General features: G+C 40.4%; 1 protein-coding gene across 2 annotated transcripts; it reads right to left on the reverse strand.

Annotated features, from left to right (window-relative positions):
• Nucleotides 1-226: 226 nt before the first annotated feature.
• ca5a (carbonic anhydrase Va) lies at nt 227-15,646 on the reverse strand. 2 transcript variants are annotated; one of them, XM_046036591.1, is made up of 7 exons: nt 15,140-15,646; nt 10,781-10,978; nt 9,804-9,922; nt 6,983-7,078; nt 6,740-6,802; nt 5,819-5,977; nt 227-4,241 (listed from the first exon to the last, which is right to left on the reverse strand). In XM_046036591.1, the coding sequence occupies exons 1-7, from the start codon at nt 15,279-15,281 to the stop codon at nt 4,071-4,073; spliced, it is 948 nt and encodes a 315-aa protein (XP_045892547.1). In that variant the 5' UTR covers nt 15,282-15,646; the 3' UTR covers nt 227-4,070. The 2 variants fall into 2 exon arrangements, with proteins under 2 accessions (XP_045892547.1, XP_045892548.1); XM_046036592.1 differs by lacking the exon at nt 15,140-15,646 and adding an exon at nt 11,147-11,823.
• Between the last annotated feature and the right edge of the window lie 1,780 nt (nt 15,647-17,426).

The raw sequence follows: 17,426 nt of genomic DNA on the forward strand, positions 1-17,426 counted from the left end.
CTGCGGGAGGAACAATGTGGATGTATACGTTTCTTAAAAAGGCAGTTGACATAGCAGCACCTTTAAAGGTTTCAGACATCAGCTTGGTGTTTTCTCCCGTTTCAGATTTGGCTGCAAGTTTAAACAGATGTCATGAAAATCAGTCACACAAAAAGCGAAACACTCACCACCTCTTCTCTACTTCTGTCATGGGGACACAAATACAAAAAACGCACAGTGATAGACATAATTTTTTACATCACACATGATTTTATTGTTATACATCTATTAATGTGTCAGTTTCTTTAAATCATCTTTACATCTTAATCATGTGACAACATGGTTTTCTACAGGGGTCTCACAGCTGGAAGGGGGACTATAAGGAGTCATCCAGGTGGAGCACAGCATACTGGGAGGGGAGAGGGGCCTAGCGAAGCCCCGCAGGGCAGGAATGTCGGCTGCCCACTGGAAAAATAAAACAGCTAAAATATGTACTGCATACATCACATACACCTGCTAAAACATCACACTGAGCTACAGGAGGCAAGGAAAGATATACCAAGAGACTCAAACACAGCATGATGACAGCATTCTGTAATACTTCTATGTTTACAAAGGCAGACAGGGAGAAAAGTGAGGACAAGATGCTAGAAAAGGGAGATTTTAAGCTTCGAAAGACACCACATCTTACATTTTAACCATCTCTGAACAAAGTCATCTTAAATTGGCTTCTGATGCCAGATCACCAACTCTAGCTTTGACAGAAAAGGCCATTTAGACAACATTTTCCACAGACTTTGTTTAAAAAATAAGGCATAAAAGAGCATTAAAAAAAAAAAAGTAACTTGACATGAGTAAAATGCCATGAAACATGAAGGCAGATCTTGGTGCATAACTTAAACATGGTAATAAAACATAGCTGTATAAGATGAAGGCAGTACTGGGTCCCTTGTCTCCATGTTAGTATAATGCATTGAAAGTAGATTCCTTATTGCATTATTTGTAAAGAAAAATAACATTCCCAAATGTGTTTCTGCTGCACATCATCAAACGCCACACCAAGTACACTCTGATCTCATTTCTGCTTTGAAAAACAACTACTGCCATCTAACCCCTGCGGCCTCTTCGGAATTTATTTAGCGAATCAGCAGCCATCACAATGAATTAACGTCACTCAGTGCACATCACATAGCATCATAATGAATTAGTGTATTCAATATGTGATATCATGCTTGGCCTCAACTGGTGAGCCAGTGGAGGACCTACTGGGGAGATGGAGCAGGGCGTGTATGCCTGATGGGAGTGGCGGTGCAGGAGGGGAGGAAAGGCCAGTTTGGACAGTCGCATTGTTACTCAGGGATTATATAGACAACCGTGACCTCTCACCCCTGCCTCAACTCAACTGTATGTCAATGGACACATTCATGTACGGATAATGTTAGACGTGGCCAGACACGCTTCCTCTGATGTGCTTCTGGTTTGCAGTGTAATTATAGATTCTTGTCTTAAAGTATGTGCAATCAGACATGTCTGAGAAACTTGGCAGATCATTTCATGTTGTCTGAACTTTCATTCCCATCTCTTCTCTCTTTTCCCTGTGTTTTCCTCTAACCTCTCTCTTTCTGACAGTACTGCATAGTTACATCCACCCACCCCATCACAACTGCTGGACATGAGCCAAAGCAAAAGCCAGACTTCTTTAGGTGATGCAAAATCCTCATCTGCACTGTGCCTGCAGCGTTGTTGGATTAAGTGGGGGAAAAACAACACGTAGGAGTGCTTCATATACCTTAGTGTAGAGCTTGGATAAGTTCTGGATTATGAACATCAAGTGTACTTTAAAGGGTAACTTCGGTATTTTTCAACCTGGATTCTCTTTTCCCCTCATGTTTGTGTCTGTGAGACTAACTGGGACAGCATTATTTGAAACTGTTCCAGTATTGAGTGAGTGTTCTGCAGTCGGCAGCAGCGAGGAAGGGCTGCAACATAATCCTTGTGGGCAACTGTGCCCCGTTACAGAACGTCCACTAAAGTGCTTGTTTTTGCCACTGACAGGCTCAGATTGTTATTATGAGTGTCTGACAACATTATAGAAAGGATCCCTACAGAGACAGACCTTTGTTTAAAGAGCGGGACCCTTTTTGTTGCTATATCGCTCTCGTAAAAGCCACCAGACTGCATTGACAAAAATAGCCTCTTTGGTCTGCCTTGATTGGTTAGTTTGTGTTATTGTGTGACTTTTTAACCCTTTAAAAACACCAAAGTCACACAATAATGCAAACAAACAAACCAACCGAGGCAGCAGTAGACCAGCAACTCCTGTGTGTTTTGCGAGGTAAAATTACTGTTTTTAATCAATGGAGTCTGGTGGCTTTGACGATAGCAATAAAGTTTCTGGTTTTGCTTTGCTGCATTTTCTGTCTTTGCATGCCTTGTTTTTTCCCCCCCAGAAAGACCACTGAAGGAAATCCTGAATGACAAACTGCATTGAGTTACAAAAGCTAGTCCAAAGCCCTGAATCTGGCTTTTTTTTTTTTAAATAAAAGCCAATACCGTATTAACATATCTGTTAAGACACTACTAAACAGGTGGGGTGATACACGAGGCTGTTGGTCCTACTGTGTCACCCGTCTATCCAACTCCCTCAGAAAGTCTCCTCTACAATAATTTATGCATTTATCACAGCTATTCATGGTAGTATCCTTTGTGCCTTTTGACTTTATTTTAAAAATGTAAAATAAAGAAGTAGTTTAGACCAGCACAGATATTTTGCATTCATTCGACAATATTTGTAACTCTTCAAACCCTTTCTCAGCCCAAAACTGATCAACCAATTTGTTTAATCTAAGCCTTCAGTCACACAAATGTCAAGACAAATGTGAGACAACACAAAACTAACTAAACCAGACAAATCAACAAAGACAACAGATATAAATAAATCTGTCAATCTGAGAGTCATTTCCAGGCTTAAACATCAACTCCTCTGCTATGTTCCTGTACTTACTCCTGAAGCACAGCGATATACTGTGGGAGTTGATCCATTTACTTTAATTCTAAAAACATAAATGAGGATTATATAGCAAAATTCACCTGAGCCTTGACTGTTACTGTGAGCAAACACTAAGCCCTGTACCGGAACGATAGCATAATGGAACAGCTGTGGAAGTGAAATACTGTTTATGCTCAAAGATGTGTTGGGGAACCTCTGCCAACAGAACAGTGATTCACACAGAGAACATTTAAGGCACTGCGGTTATGGTACTTGAAAACAACTAAAAAGAAGTGATGGAAGACAACTGCTTATTTCAATCAGAATACTCTTAAAGGCATGTGCTACAGTAACCTGGCATTTTTGTACCTATTAGTAACATTTAATAGTTCTGCTTAGAAGAACCAAGGCTCATTAAAGTTCATTTAAAACTCTCATGTATGTGTTGGGTATTTAAATGTCACATACTATAAAACAAATCTTTCTGAATGTCAGATGTACTGTATACAGTATAATTTCTTTGTAACAGATTAAGAAAACATTTATTCTATTCATTATTATTAATGATAAAACCAACAAGCTACTTTAAAGTGAGACTGTGGTACAAAACATTTGATTAAATTGGATATATAATGTATTCTGCTCAAGAGACACACTCCCAAGGTGATTGCCTTATATGGATAAAAGTCAGACTGTCAAACAGACTGTGGTCAGCACACAGTGCTGTTGGGTTTTTACATGAAGCTCAGTGTAGCACTCATGTACCTTAACTGAATGAATGTTAAACGTATAATAAATATGACTCATGTTATTAAAAGCAGTAAAACTACAGATTTTGCCCACAGCAACCATCCCTTATTGGTTATTGGTCTGCAACAGTCAAACCAAAATCTGAAATATCTAAAGGAAAATAAAAATCTCTACCCAGACACAGAAGTATACCCACATCCTCCAAGTATAAGTTCTTCTAAGGAAAATTTTAACGTTCTGAGTCAAATTGAGTAAAAAAAAAAAAAAAAAAAGTTCAGACAGTTGATCACAGAGTAAATGTAGATTGGTACGGTCACTGTGTGCGAGGATGTGTGTACTGGGTCCAGCAGCATCAGTAGGTGTGCTTATCGCCTTCTGCTGACGGCGCCTCCTGTAGGAAAGGAGAGAAGGAAGAGCGGACGGTGCGACCACAGTGAGGCTGCTGCACACGGAAGTTGTTCACCATACTCTTCTGTACGTCCTCCTCGGCTGAGGTGAAAAGAAGGCTCCGGAAGACCGCCAGCTAAAGGGGGCAAAAGAAACTGTCAGGAAAGGGGATGAAGAATCTTAAACAGGCTAAGACAATATGTTCACAAGCGGATTCACTTCTACCCTCTGTGTAATACTAATAGGTTGCGTGTCTTGAGGCAAAACCTGCTGTTATGCTCAGCTTAATGCTGAAAAACTTGTTCCTGCCTCAACATGATTAGGACTGCTGCAATGTGGTCGTGCTACTGAAGTGGATCTCACTTTAGCTTCTAGAACCAGTTTTTAATGTCACTTTAAAAGTACAATAGCTACTAAAAGAAAGGCTACAGAAAGATCTGAGTTTTACAATAAAGGACAACAGGAGCCCTCTAATGGTTGGTCTGGAGTTCAGCTCAGCGGAAAGCAGCATTCCCTGATTTTTTTCTTTTGTGGTTACTTAGGGGCAACAGAACAACATCTGATATAACCATCAAAATTTGTTATGGTGAATGTTGCCTATTTACACATTCAGCAGCGGGAAATATTAGGGAACGTTAATTTAGAGTCATGTTTCTGGCCACTAGGGCTGGACCCGAATATTCCGGTACACATTTGATTTTCAATTTTGAGATTCAAATATTGAGTATTTTTTTCACATGCATGACCTCAGCCACAGTAGTGAACGTAACTACTGACAGCAGTAGTGTGGTAGTTATGGAATTTTACAATTGCATAATTTCATTACAGATCAAAACAGTCAAATTTCCTAAGTTTTAAAATGAATCAGCTGTTGGCTGGAAACAAACACACACCAACATAATGAACACATTTAAATAATTATATTAGGCCGATTGTAGAAGAAGGGCATTTAGTCACTACAATAAAAGTTAAAAGTGAGTTATGGATAATAACGTGTTGTTTTGTTCCGCTACCGGAAATGGCGCTCATCCCGTTCTCTGGACCCCCGCCCTGCTAAACTATTCCCGGATTCTGCTCTGGACCTGCTCGGATCAGACTCTCACTCTGGACTCTCAGCTACGGTCCCCCCTGCTCTGTACAGCAGCAACCAACCCGGTTTGGCATGCATCTATTTTCCCTCTGCCTCGCTGAGTGCTGCTCAATATCCGATCCCTTTAACCCCCCCCCCCTTTCTTAGTCTTGTTCTTGAGTGTGCTAGCCTTGCCATAACAATGTTAAAAACTACATTTTGGTAATAATCACTTAGTTAGCCTACGCTATGAGAATAAATAAACGGAGCGCTCTCTCTATATTTCTCTCTCTCACACAGATAGACTTACGCACCCATGCCCACCTTTAGCCCATCTCCCCCCATGCGATCCTCCCTCAATTGGCAGAACTTCTTGGGCATTTATCCTTCTTCTGCTGTTCTGCGTCTATCTATGAAATAACTACATAGCTGTAGCACGTGAAATAACAGCCTGCTTATCAACACACGTTTAAACAATCGGAATAATGGGACAGCTGACCGGGAAGCTTCGATTATTCGCTTTTAATTACTATTAAAGCTTCGAAGCTCAAAAAAAAAATGACATTTGTGGCCAGCCCTACTGGCCATCTGCACGCAAGTCCAATGTACTTACACATTTATTGTCGGTAAGCACACACACATACCTGGTCATGGCTGACTTCTATGTGCTGCTTCATAATTATCCAGGAGACGGCCTCTGTCAGAGGAGGTGTAGTCAGAGAGCCGTGGTACGTCCAGTACTCATCAGTGTTGGTGGGTAACAGACAGGCAGGGTCAAACCTGTTAAACTCCACTACACTGCCCTACAGACACACACAGAAATTTAATAAATACTTCCATAGCATGACACCACAGACTGATATAATGACAGAAGACTGAAACTATTTTCCAAGTACTGCAACCATCGTTTTCTAATATCGAAGATGTCAAATAAGTATTACACAGTGAGTTTTTCACAACGGTGACCTCCCGTCAGCTATCACCACCAATATAAACATATGTTCAGAAAAGCTTTTTTCCCCCCATTAAAGACTACCTGTAAATAAAGTCGACTAGTAACTACTAGGAAGCACATTGTTTTAGCATTAAGATGTGTAAAAACAGTAGCAAAGTAATTACATACAATAATGTATGTAATAGATCTTTAGCACTTTACTTCTCAGTACTTCAGGGGACTGTGTGCTTAACTCACTGCATGCAAAAAGGACATTTTAAACATAGATGTGTTTTAATCTGTGGTTGATCTAATTTGTTTTATTGTGGCTGATGAGTTTTAGTCCCAGATCTGGTTCCTGAGTTTAGTTCCTGGAGCTACTTGGTGAAAAAGGTACTCAGTACATTTAGATTAAGAGTTCTCTGAGAGAGGCCTGTCTGACCTGTCCTGTAGGGTCTCTACTGAACCACTAGAGAGCGTCACTATCTACCATCTACTCCAGAGCTGCTACAATTCATACCCAGATTTTAAATTGACTTAAAAAAAACTTTTGGTCACTACACTGAATTACAATTTAGAGATCAGCAGTGAAATGTCGTGTGTGTGTGTGTGTGTGTGTGTGTACACTAACCTTGTGTCTGATAGCAGGCAGAGCATCAACCAGTTTCTGCAGCCCCTCGTGTCTCTTTCCCACCTGCAAGAGGATTAGACATAAAGCAGAATATGCAACACACATACCAGGTGGTGTACGTTCCCTCACACAAACAGGTCATCAACGAACTGCAGAATGTGCATGTGTGCAGTGTCACTGTGCATCAACTGGACTGAAACATGTGTTCAGTCAGCGTTTTTTTGGTTCACATATGTGATGTACCTTAAGAAAGACTCCAATAACAGCAAGTCCGTTGTCCTCCATCACTGCCTCCTCGAACAAACTGTACTTGTCAGAGTTCCAGTGGACCAAGTGGAGCTGAGAACACACACACACACACACACACACACACACACACACACACACACACACACACACACACACCCACCATGAGTCTGTAAACAAGAAATGTATCCTTTAACGCGCCAATGTCACTATGTTCATTTACTTAAACATTTATTTAAGTATTTTTCACTTGAGCCTTTTTTAAACTAAGAAAGAGATTCAGCAGATATAATAGACACAGAAAACAGGCAATGGCAGTACAAACTCTGTTATTGATGTGGATAAAAAAAAAAACAAAAAAAAAACAATATTAGTTGTAGAGCTTTGCATGGAGAAATCTGACTGCAGTCTGGGTGCATGTGTAAATGAGAAGCAGATGTTTTTGTGCATATTCAAACTACCAGTGAAAATAAACTGTGGCTGGAAAAAAAACAACTGAATAAATACATTCAAGTCATTTTCTACAATTGGGTATGGACAATTCATTTAGGTTAGTGGATTTAACAACAGCTATAATCATTTGTTGCAAAGTCAGGACTGTAACTCGACACAAATACAGCCAACTGAGTGATGATAACAATGCCATGGACATTTTGCCAAACAACACCAACAAGGACACACACACACACACACACACACACACAGTGGAACCTGTTGTTACATAAGTGTGCTAAAGTTAATGGACAACATGAAAATGTACTGTGGTCAAACGTGTACCAAAAAGTACCAGTTTTAAATCCTAACCGCTCAGGGACAAATACAATGCCTATGTTTAAATTTGGTTTTATTGATGTAAAGAGAAATGGAGAAACAGCTGGATTAAAGAATCGTGCCTGGTACCAGCTATACCAGAGGAGGGAAAAGTTCTCATATAGACATGATAAGCCTGATAAAGCTTGATACAAATCTAGTATTTTTCCAGGCACTCCAGGAGAGACACATAAATAGAAAAGAAATGGGTTTGCAAAGTAATGCAACATTTACACAGTTGAAACAGTGCAGTGTTAGATTTGTTTTCTTCCATTCTCTTTTCTTCTTTTAACCCTTTAAAGACTATTTGGCCATGTGAAAAGTAACCACAGGACAAACTATATATTTAGTCTCTCTAACTTTTCGTTACCTGTTTTCTTGAGCAGTACACATAGCTGACTTTTTCCATTCAGTGTCATGGTCACATGATGACAACACACACACACACACACACGTGACTGCAGTGCCCCTGTTCTTAACATGCTCCATTAATCCAGCAGTGGAAACAGAGGGTGTGTACAACAAAGCTAAAGATGACAGGATTCTGCTGTTACTGGTAATGCGTTAGTCTAGTCCTGTACCTACTGTGGCTTCAAAGACACTGCTTAGCACAATGTTGTTCCTATGTAGCACAGAGCATGACACAATCACATAAAGATAGGGAGCATGTTGAAATACTATATTATTCCAATTTTATTTAAAATATCAGGGGTAGTGTATTCTGATTATATATAAATAAAATTATTATAAATAATGATTTTATTTTTTGATATTGCTGACGATCAGCTGTCTCGACGGCATGGCCAACAGCAAGGTTGCACAGATTTATGGGCGTGGGTCATACACATGCTCAGAACCGCTAAGTAGCATCTCGATATGTGGCATAAATCGACAGAACACTGGCAGTAACCAGGCTGTAACTCGGGACAGACTGGGCCTATTTCGGACTTGTGAGTTTGGTTTGAAACACCGTTTCACAGAGTTGACTGGTGGCTGCGTGTGTGTGTGACACAGACGCCGTTTGCCACAATACGCTTACCTTACTGCACGTGTGTTTCTGTTGTGCATTTTTCCTGTCCGTCAAAGCGGCAGATGGCCCGACAATTTCACCCACCACCAAGTTACCCGCGGGTGCTACTTTCACTCCCTGTGTGACACTGAAGTTTCTATAGTGTCAGCTTCTGTCAAGCATAACGTGCAAAGTTGATGCTTTGTCTGCAGATTGCTTTACTCTTGGGTGTCATGTGACCAGAGCGTAATCGCAGCCTTTGCGAATGAAAAAATCTATTTTTATCACATTGCGATAATATCGCAATTGCAATTAATTGTTCAGTCCTATTTTACAACATGCACAAAAAGGTTAGTTTCAGTGATAAAAGTAAAATAGATAAGAGCTGGCTGCATTTGCAGTCTTGAGTCACGACAGTCCCGTAAACTGTGACATAATAGCGACAGCCAGCAGCCCGATAGATAATGGATTTTTTTAGGCCGATTCTAGTATCAATATTTGAGAGTTTTGATAACGATATATCGAATAGTAATTTTTTTTAAACAAACACATAACATTGAAGCAATCTTGATACAGATCCTTTAGATTTGTTTGTTTTTAGTTTAAAGTGTGACCCAGATACATTCTGTGCAAGACATTACATAGTTTAAAAAAATAAATCAACTTGTCAATGCTCTCTGGTTTTTAAATAACTCCAAACCTAATTTGGGATTTCTGTACTACAATTTCTTATTACTTGTTGGCGAACATTTACACTAATTTATGTGCAATTGGCTGATAGATCTTTGCACACCCACACAATTATTTGTGGCTGAGCAGAGGGAGGAGGACATTTGGAGGAGGACACTGACATTTTAGATTTGTTTCCTAGTTTTTTCTGCAGTGTTTACTAGTAAACACTGCAGAAAAAAATATGCAGCATCCCAGATGTCCCAGCAGGAATGATTTAAGTTTCATGTTCTGATGATCTGACTGAATGTTATAGCACAGACACAGTACCTCTGCAGGGAACAGCCTCTTGTCCACGGTGTGCTCTGACCCCCAGGCATTGTTCTCACCCCAGTGGAAATGGAATTGGCACAGCCTGTATTTGTCTTGCAGGGGGCCCCCTTTCAGCGCTGCAGCACAAAGTAAAAGCACATGTAGATCCATGCATCATACTTTGACTCGTACAGATTTAAAAATCATTTAAAAAAAAAATATATATGTAAAAGAGGAAGATGATCCCACACAGGACCTCTGCTGGGTAACAGGTTGGTCAGACAGTAACACTGACCTAGACACATCAGAGACACATTATAGTGAGAGAAAATTACGTTTTATTACACCTGTAAACTGTTTATCAACACCAGTAAGATACCAACAGATAAGGCAGAGATACTGCATGTTGTTGTAGTCAAAAACATGCGTTTTAAGACTGTATCCGTTATATTACGTGCAGTCATGTGTAGATCAGTCCATTGTTTCCTTGTAATAAAATACTGCTCTCAACATTTCACTGTCATAAACCTCTTTTTGTTCTCTCTGTACCAGACTGAGCTCATAATACAAAGACTGAGTGCATGTGACACACCTATGAAGTGGTTACTTTTACAGCTTTAAACTATTTGTAATTTTACCAAAATAAAGTTTAATTGATGGTTTTGTTTAGTTATGTACAGTGTTTTGGTGTAGCCCAGTAATTATACCAAAATGACCAACTCCTTCAATAGACTTTATAGTAGTTGTTGAGATCAGGACAGACATGCAAGTCACATGACAGTCACCAGATCTACGTGACACTTAGTGTAGCATTGATTGCTGGATGTTTCTTTAACGAGGGTGGGGGTGAAGAAGGAGATAATCCTCTTGTGTAGATCAAAACATGCATTCCCCTTGTTGAGATTTCCTTTAATTCCTTTCAGATTTAAAGGGAAAGTACTGACTTGCTCCCAAACCAGCAGTTCATAATGAGGAAGATACAAAAGAGAACTTACTGGACTTGTCTGTAGTGTCATCATACTCAACCAGAAAGGAGTAACCGTTGTTCCAGATTTGTTGGCAGGTCCTTGGGTCGTAATTGGTGACCAGAGGCTTCAGCTCCGAATCGAAGACGCTCTTTCGCACAACGATGTCGATGGGAGACTGACGATTGCCTCCTGGTACCGCGAGGGGTTCCTGCCACATGGGATGCACTGGAGGAGAGGAGGGCGGGAGGGAGGAAGAGCAGGAGGAGGGGAGGAAGGAAATCAAAGAGTAAAGAGCCAGAGATGTTTAAAATGTAAAAACAGATAGAACTTACAGCGTCTTCTGCCAATGCAAAGCAAAAATAAAAAATTTAAAACAAAAATGCCAACACCTACTTTTCATGTTGTACTCTGCTGCTTCCTGCATTTTTGTGGACAGACAGTCCATTTTAAAACAAAGAATGAAAATGAATGAATTTCTCTTCACTTCATCAACGTTGCCTCATAAAAAAAATAAGTCAAACACACACACACACACACACACTGTCCTTCTTCTTCTTCCTTGAAGGGACTGAATGAAAAAGGAGCAAGAGCAATAGTGCTTCCCTTCTAGACCTCTTACTTTTTTTCCTAAAAGGAAATTACAAAATAAGAGAAGTGGGCTGGCTGTACAGAAAGTGACACGCGGAATGTCCTGGCACGCCCCCAGCTCCCCCCCACAGTAGGGAAATCAGGCCAGGACCTCTGGCCGGTCAAACCACCAGCTCCAGCCAACATCGGGTCTACCGACCTGACTTCTAATTAACCGAAACGCCGCTCACTTTCCCTACCTCCCTCCTTCTAATTTTCCTTTACTCTTGAAATCCACCCAGAAAACCAACAACATTCGCACAATAAAATCCCTCCCTCTTCTGACCAAGATCTACAGAACTATTCAGTCAAATGTTTTCCTCTCCATTTATCCAGCACAGGGCTTAAGGTTTCCACTGAGAGCCAAGCTGAACAGGTCTGACTGGGAGATGACCCTCATCTTCATCGGATTTCAGCAGCTCCTCCTGGGGGAGTTGGCCGCCTGACTGTGTTATTGCACGGACACACAATAACTGCTTGCAAAGCCATTCGTACTCATTCACTGTGTAACTGTCAGCTGTGAGGTTGTGTGTCACTGCCACAATGTAGAGCTCCTGAAACACTCTGGCCAGATTCCTTGAATCAGAAAATGGCGCGTGTGCATAAAAGAGGCTGCGAGCTGAGTCTTCTTCATAAAAGCCACAAATGAACTGCCTAGTGTGGATATAGTGACCTCCTTAAACGCAACAAAGATTTAAATCCAGCAACAAACATTTGTCCTGCAGAGGTGCCCTGGAGCAAACACTGAACTCCTAACTGTTCACTCATTTCTCAGGCTAAAATGCCAGTAGGCTGCAGTGTTTTGAATTTATGAATGTGCTTTTTCTATTTTTCAGGAAGCCAGCGGTTTCCATTCATTTATATACGATATTAAAATTTGCAGGGAGCAGGTGGAAGGGACGACCTATTTGAAAAGTCTTCAGAAAGTTACCATGCAACATTAACATAACAATAAAACCACAAGATGTTCACTGTGCAAGCTGATTTTCATACTATATAGTATATGTAATCCATTAACCATTTGATATATATCATGTAATCATAATACATTTTAGGTAAATTTACTGAGAAGCGGTTTATAGATAAAATAAACAGAAGTAAATGTCTCTTTTTGGTAAATCTAGCAATTTAAATACCCTACAAATATCAGGTATTTTGATGTAGTAGTCCTGTACATTGATTTGCAACACTGCTCCCAATGAGGTAATACACCCAGAGATATAGAGAAAGGAGATAATAAATATATTGGTGTAAACAGTATGGCACTGGTCATACTGCCCAATGAAAATCACGGCAGAAAGAATGCTTTCTAAAATCTACAACATTTCTGTACGCCTTGATAAATCAGTCAATAGAAATTGATTGTTGAAAATGATTTGTTGTAAACCGCTACATTCAAAAGGCAGTAGTATGGGTCTTCAAAAGATTACTCAACATCTTCCACAACTGGAGAAAAACACCCTAATAAAACTGTTGACAGTGATGTGTCACTGTTGATTATCTAAAGACGTGGATATCTCAAAACCTTGAAAGATAAGATCAAAACTATGTGCAGGACTAGATGACACAAGGAGTAGGAGGTAAAATATGTATTTTGGCTTAAACACCCCTTCAAAGGCTAAAACCTAGTTTATAAGAACTTGGACTTCATTTCTCTGTTTTGAAAACTTATTTCCATCGGTCATGATTACACTGGACTTACCATTTGATTGTTGAGTCCGACAGGGCAAGAAACACGAGCAGTCAGAATAAGCCAACAGTTAGCCAGATAATCTAAATCAGTTTATCTGTTTTCCTGAAATGTTGGTAATAATCCCTCATTGTGCAAGAAAAGTGTGCGCGCACAACTATGGCAAGTAGGTCAAAGTTGAACAAGGCAGTTGGTCTGTAAACTGTGATGGATGTTTACAGCGAATAGTTAGGGTAATAATTTCACAGTGTACCTTTCTGATCAGACCGCTTAACTGTCTTGCCCCAAATTGACTATATTTAGAGTTTTGGGATCTCAGCCATTAACTTGGTGAGCACAATGTTTTTATGACCGACAGAAAGTATGTCAATCCTACAGAAAAGATTGGAGAAAATAAATCACAATGTGCTTTCCAAACATATTTAAACCACAACAACCCTTTATAGTGATTTTTTCCCCCCATGGCACCCACTTACCCTCACAGCATATATGAACCTACATCAATGGCTGAAATAATGAACTTTGTGTGTTTTGGCACGATAGCAGGTGCAGCACAATTAGCGTCCAAAAGTTGTTTTCTCACTACAGTCTGAATTTACTGCCTTTGACCATCTCACACCGTGTTGAGGGTTGAGATTAGTCAGCATTTCTTTGTGAACAACAGAAATAAATCTTTTGGCTTCAATGTACCAACTTTGGAAACCACTTTAAGGGAATTCTCTTCTAAGCAGTACCAGTTCTCAGGCAAGATACCCACTTAAGGAGTTTTTATTTGTCCCCTCTCTTAAGTTGTGCCTGAGAGGCTCAACTCCAGGAACAGAGTTCTCAATGCCTAACCCTTGCATGCTGAAATGATGACTGCATTGCATTCCTGTAAGGTGTCTTTACCAGAGGATTGGGAAAAGCAGAAATGTCTTTCTGAAGAAAAATAGCATCAGGACCACTCAAAGTGCCGGCCAATGGACTGACAAGAAACAATTTCTAGCGGACCACTTCAAAGCCAAACCAAAAGCCCTTTCATAAAGCTTTGGACAGACAGTGCCCAGTTCAACAAGCTTGTTAAAGTTAAATATCAACTCTTGCTTATTATCATGGTTGAACATAAAACCTCTGCTGCACTGGCCCTTATTTCCACTTCCAAGCTTCTTCTTTTTTCTCTCTTGCATGGTGACTCTGTGGTTGTAGTTGACATGAGATGGCAAACAAGACAAGGCTTGTGTTTCTGGGCGTAGTGAGGATGTTTCTGGGACTCGTCAGACAACCTTGGGTGTTCCGAATATTCTGTGGGTACAAGGTGGAGGTCTAACATGCTAAGGAAATACAACCTCTTCATGTAGCATTCTACGCTTTTATCATGGCCACAGGTGCATCTTATCACTACACTGTTTAATTCACCATTTTAATTCAACGATCATCTACCTTGGTGCTACAGCCAGAGACATGTGAATAACAAACCTCTATAAAGGATGTGCACACTGCAGATGTGATGGACACAAAGTCACAAAATAATGTGTGTGGCGTTATTTTTTAATGGCACACTAGTTTTCTGTGTGCATTTGACAACAACATCCCTGACACTGTACATATGTAGTGACTTAACATACAGGCCCAAATGTAGGTCAAAGGGTTTCAAATGGCCCCTACATGAGGCGCTGTGATCGGGGTTCAAATCTTGTTAGGAAAACCTGGAGCCAGAGGCCAGTCTCAACACAGCTGAGTCAACAGAGCAGTGCTTGATCCAAATCCAGTGTTGAGGAGAACTCCAGTCCGAGCTTTCCTCTGCGCTTAATGCACGTTTTTCAGTTGACAACAAAAGTGACCATTATTAACTGGTGCCTGTGACCCACGGTCAAAGGATTTGAGCCACAATGAGACCACAAACCAACCCGCTGCCATGCTGACACACACATACACACAAACAGCCATTGTTTGCGGTAATGTTTGGGATTAGAAAACATCCATTTTGAAGCTGTATGATTATGAGCAGCTATGTCTAACGTTACACGCAGGGGAAACTGTAAACAGCGTGCACGGCACAGCTGCAACACACGTTCACCACCAGTACTTACTCTGCGACAGCACATATTTGCTTGAGCACGCCGTGAGGTTGCATCTCCTGACAGGCGTTATCCGGTGACTCTTGGCGTGTCCGACGAGCTGTCGGTGAAGCCGAGAAGCCAGGGGTCTCATTACGGACGAGAAAGTCACCATATTGATCAAGCTAACGCTAGCAGCGTCACCACAAGCGGCTACAAGAAGCGCCTCGCCGTCCTTTAGCGTCTTTCGTCGCGCTGTTTTATTTGAAGCTACCTCTTAGCTTCGTCTTTTTAACTCCACGAAAGTTCAGTAACTTACGAGCCTTGTTCAAAACAAACTCTCCTGGCTGCTGTTGTCTGTCTCTGCTTTCCTGCCGTTTGCCTGGGAGCGGAGGAAGGGGCAGGCTTTGGCTTAAAGTTACACCTCTGCTTTACAGACATGCAAAATGTGACCGCAAAAGCCAGTACCCGCTTCTCCTGAATCTATGGCGTCACTTTCACCGGGTCAAATAGTGCCTTTGCCGGCGCACACCCTCAATAAATGATAAGGTTAGCCGCTGTAGGAAAACTGTTTTCTCGGGGGGGTGGGGGGCTCCTGTGCTGCTGACCAATCAGCGGCCCCCTCCGAGGGGCGTTACAGTAATGATGTAATAGCATAGACTTAATACATCAAGAGCTGCCTGTGATCCAGAGCCATGGACAGAGACAGACAGAGACAGACAGGTTCAACTGCATTATTCTCTGCATTGTCTATGAAGATTCTCAGTCATCCAGGTCATAGTTATCCAACGAAGGTTAAACGTTGGATATTCTCTGCATTATATATTAAACACTAGTCAGCAATGATTCTAAATTAGATTTGCCGTCAGTTGTCAGGATGGCAGTGTTAACATGTAGATGGTGACTTGGAGATCTAGAGCTCATAACTAACCTTCCCGAAACTCACAAGGGAGAGCGCTAATATCGTTTCACACTGTCACATTGACAAGGCTGCCTGCAGGTGTGTCCCCTCACACTCTTTATTTATGGGCCTTGTGAGCCAGGTATCAACTAATTATCTCAAAATGCCAGATATCGGGCCCATTAATCTTAATCAGGCCAATATCTGGCATTTAGTCTATCACTAAATAATAATAATAATGCAATAATAATGCCCAGGACCTATAACCAGGGTAACTAATTCAATCTGCCATTATGACACTTTCCAACTGTATACTGATAGCCCTATCTACAGTAATGCAAATTAGTTTATCTCTCAGTATTTCCCATGTTACGTTCCTTAAAGTATTTTATCAACTCTGCTTTTCAATAGCAGTGGAGTAAGTACTCAGATCATTCACCTGACCTGACCTGTACCAGTACTGTAGTATTTCTACTTTTACTTAAGTAAAGGATCTGTGAAAAAATATATTATAAGTAATTGTCCTACATTCAACATTTTACTGAAGTAAAAATACGTAAATATTATCAGCAATATTGAATTAAAGCATCAAACGTAAAAGTACTCATTATTTCAGACTGTTGTGTTATTGTTATTGTGTTGTACGTTTTAATGTAGTTAAACTATTCCTGATGCTTTAACCCCAAACCAGCATTTAAAGGTTGCAAAGACTGTTTGATCTATAACACTGCATCATATTGTATAAGCTGATGGCATGGCTATAACTAATTATAGCTGTCATAACGTATTGTGTGGTAAAAACTATAATTTTCTTTGAAATGTAGAGGACCAGAAGTGTAAAGTAGGATAAAAGGAAAATACTTAATATATAAAGTACAAGTCCCTCAAAATTGCACTTAAGTACAGTACTTGATTAAATGCACTTAGTAGCTTCCACCACTGATGGCGTCCTCATTAACGTAATTAGGAATAGCTATGCTTTTCCTCCTCATTAACGCTCTTGCCCTTACATCTGCTCTCATCGTGTATTTACTTGGATCTCTGTTCTTAACTTTTAAAAAGATTTCTATTTTTTGCACTTTCTTGTATGTGTTTTAATGCATTACTGTATGTCAAGAAATTCAAATTGTGTGACATGTGATATCCAAATAAACTTGTCCTGGCTGCAGTATGCTAATTAAATGCGTCCTTTTGAAAAAGGTTCTGCTTTGGTCTATAAATCTGTTCGTAAAGAGGTCTGTTTTATATTTATTTCCCCCCCATCTTTATCTTATGTCCTGAATCTATCATCCCATGGTGAACATTTCATGTAATCAAAATACATTTTCTTAAGCTTGTTTATAGTAAAGTGCTGTCATGTGTATGTTTGTGGTGTGTAGCACTGTTGCAACATGGTTACTCTCCTCAAGAATGTCACAC

Source organism: Micropterus dolomieu, linkage group LG22, assembly GCF_021292245.1.
Source record: "Micropterus dolomieu isolate WLL.071019.BEF.003 ecotype Adirondacks linkage group LG22, ASM2129224v1, whole genome shotgun sequence".
Classification (NCBI taxonomy): Eukaryota; Metazoa; Chordata; class Actinopteri; order Centrarchiformes; family Centrarchidae; genus Micropterus; species Micropterus dolomieu.

Bases quoted from the DNA above. Each gene is read 5' to 3' on its own strand.
- ca5a (XM_046036591.1), bottom strand. From the start codon at position 15,281: ATGGTGACTTTCTCGTCCGTAATGAGACCCCTGGCTTCTCGGCTTCAC. The intron at 7,079-9,803 runs GTACTGTGTCTG...GTGTGTTCTCAG, and splicing joins AGAGGCTGTTCCCTGCAGAG to CTCCACTTGGTCCACTGGAA. The intron at 4,242-5,818 runs GTATGTGTGTGT...TGCCCCCTTTAG, and splicing joins TAGAAGTCAGCCATGACCAG to CTGGCGGTCTTCCGGAGCCT.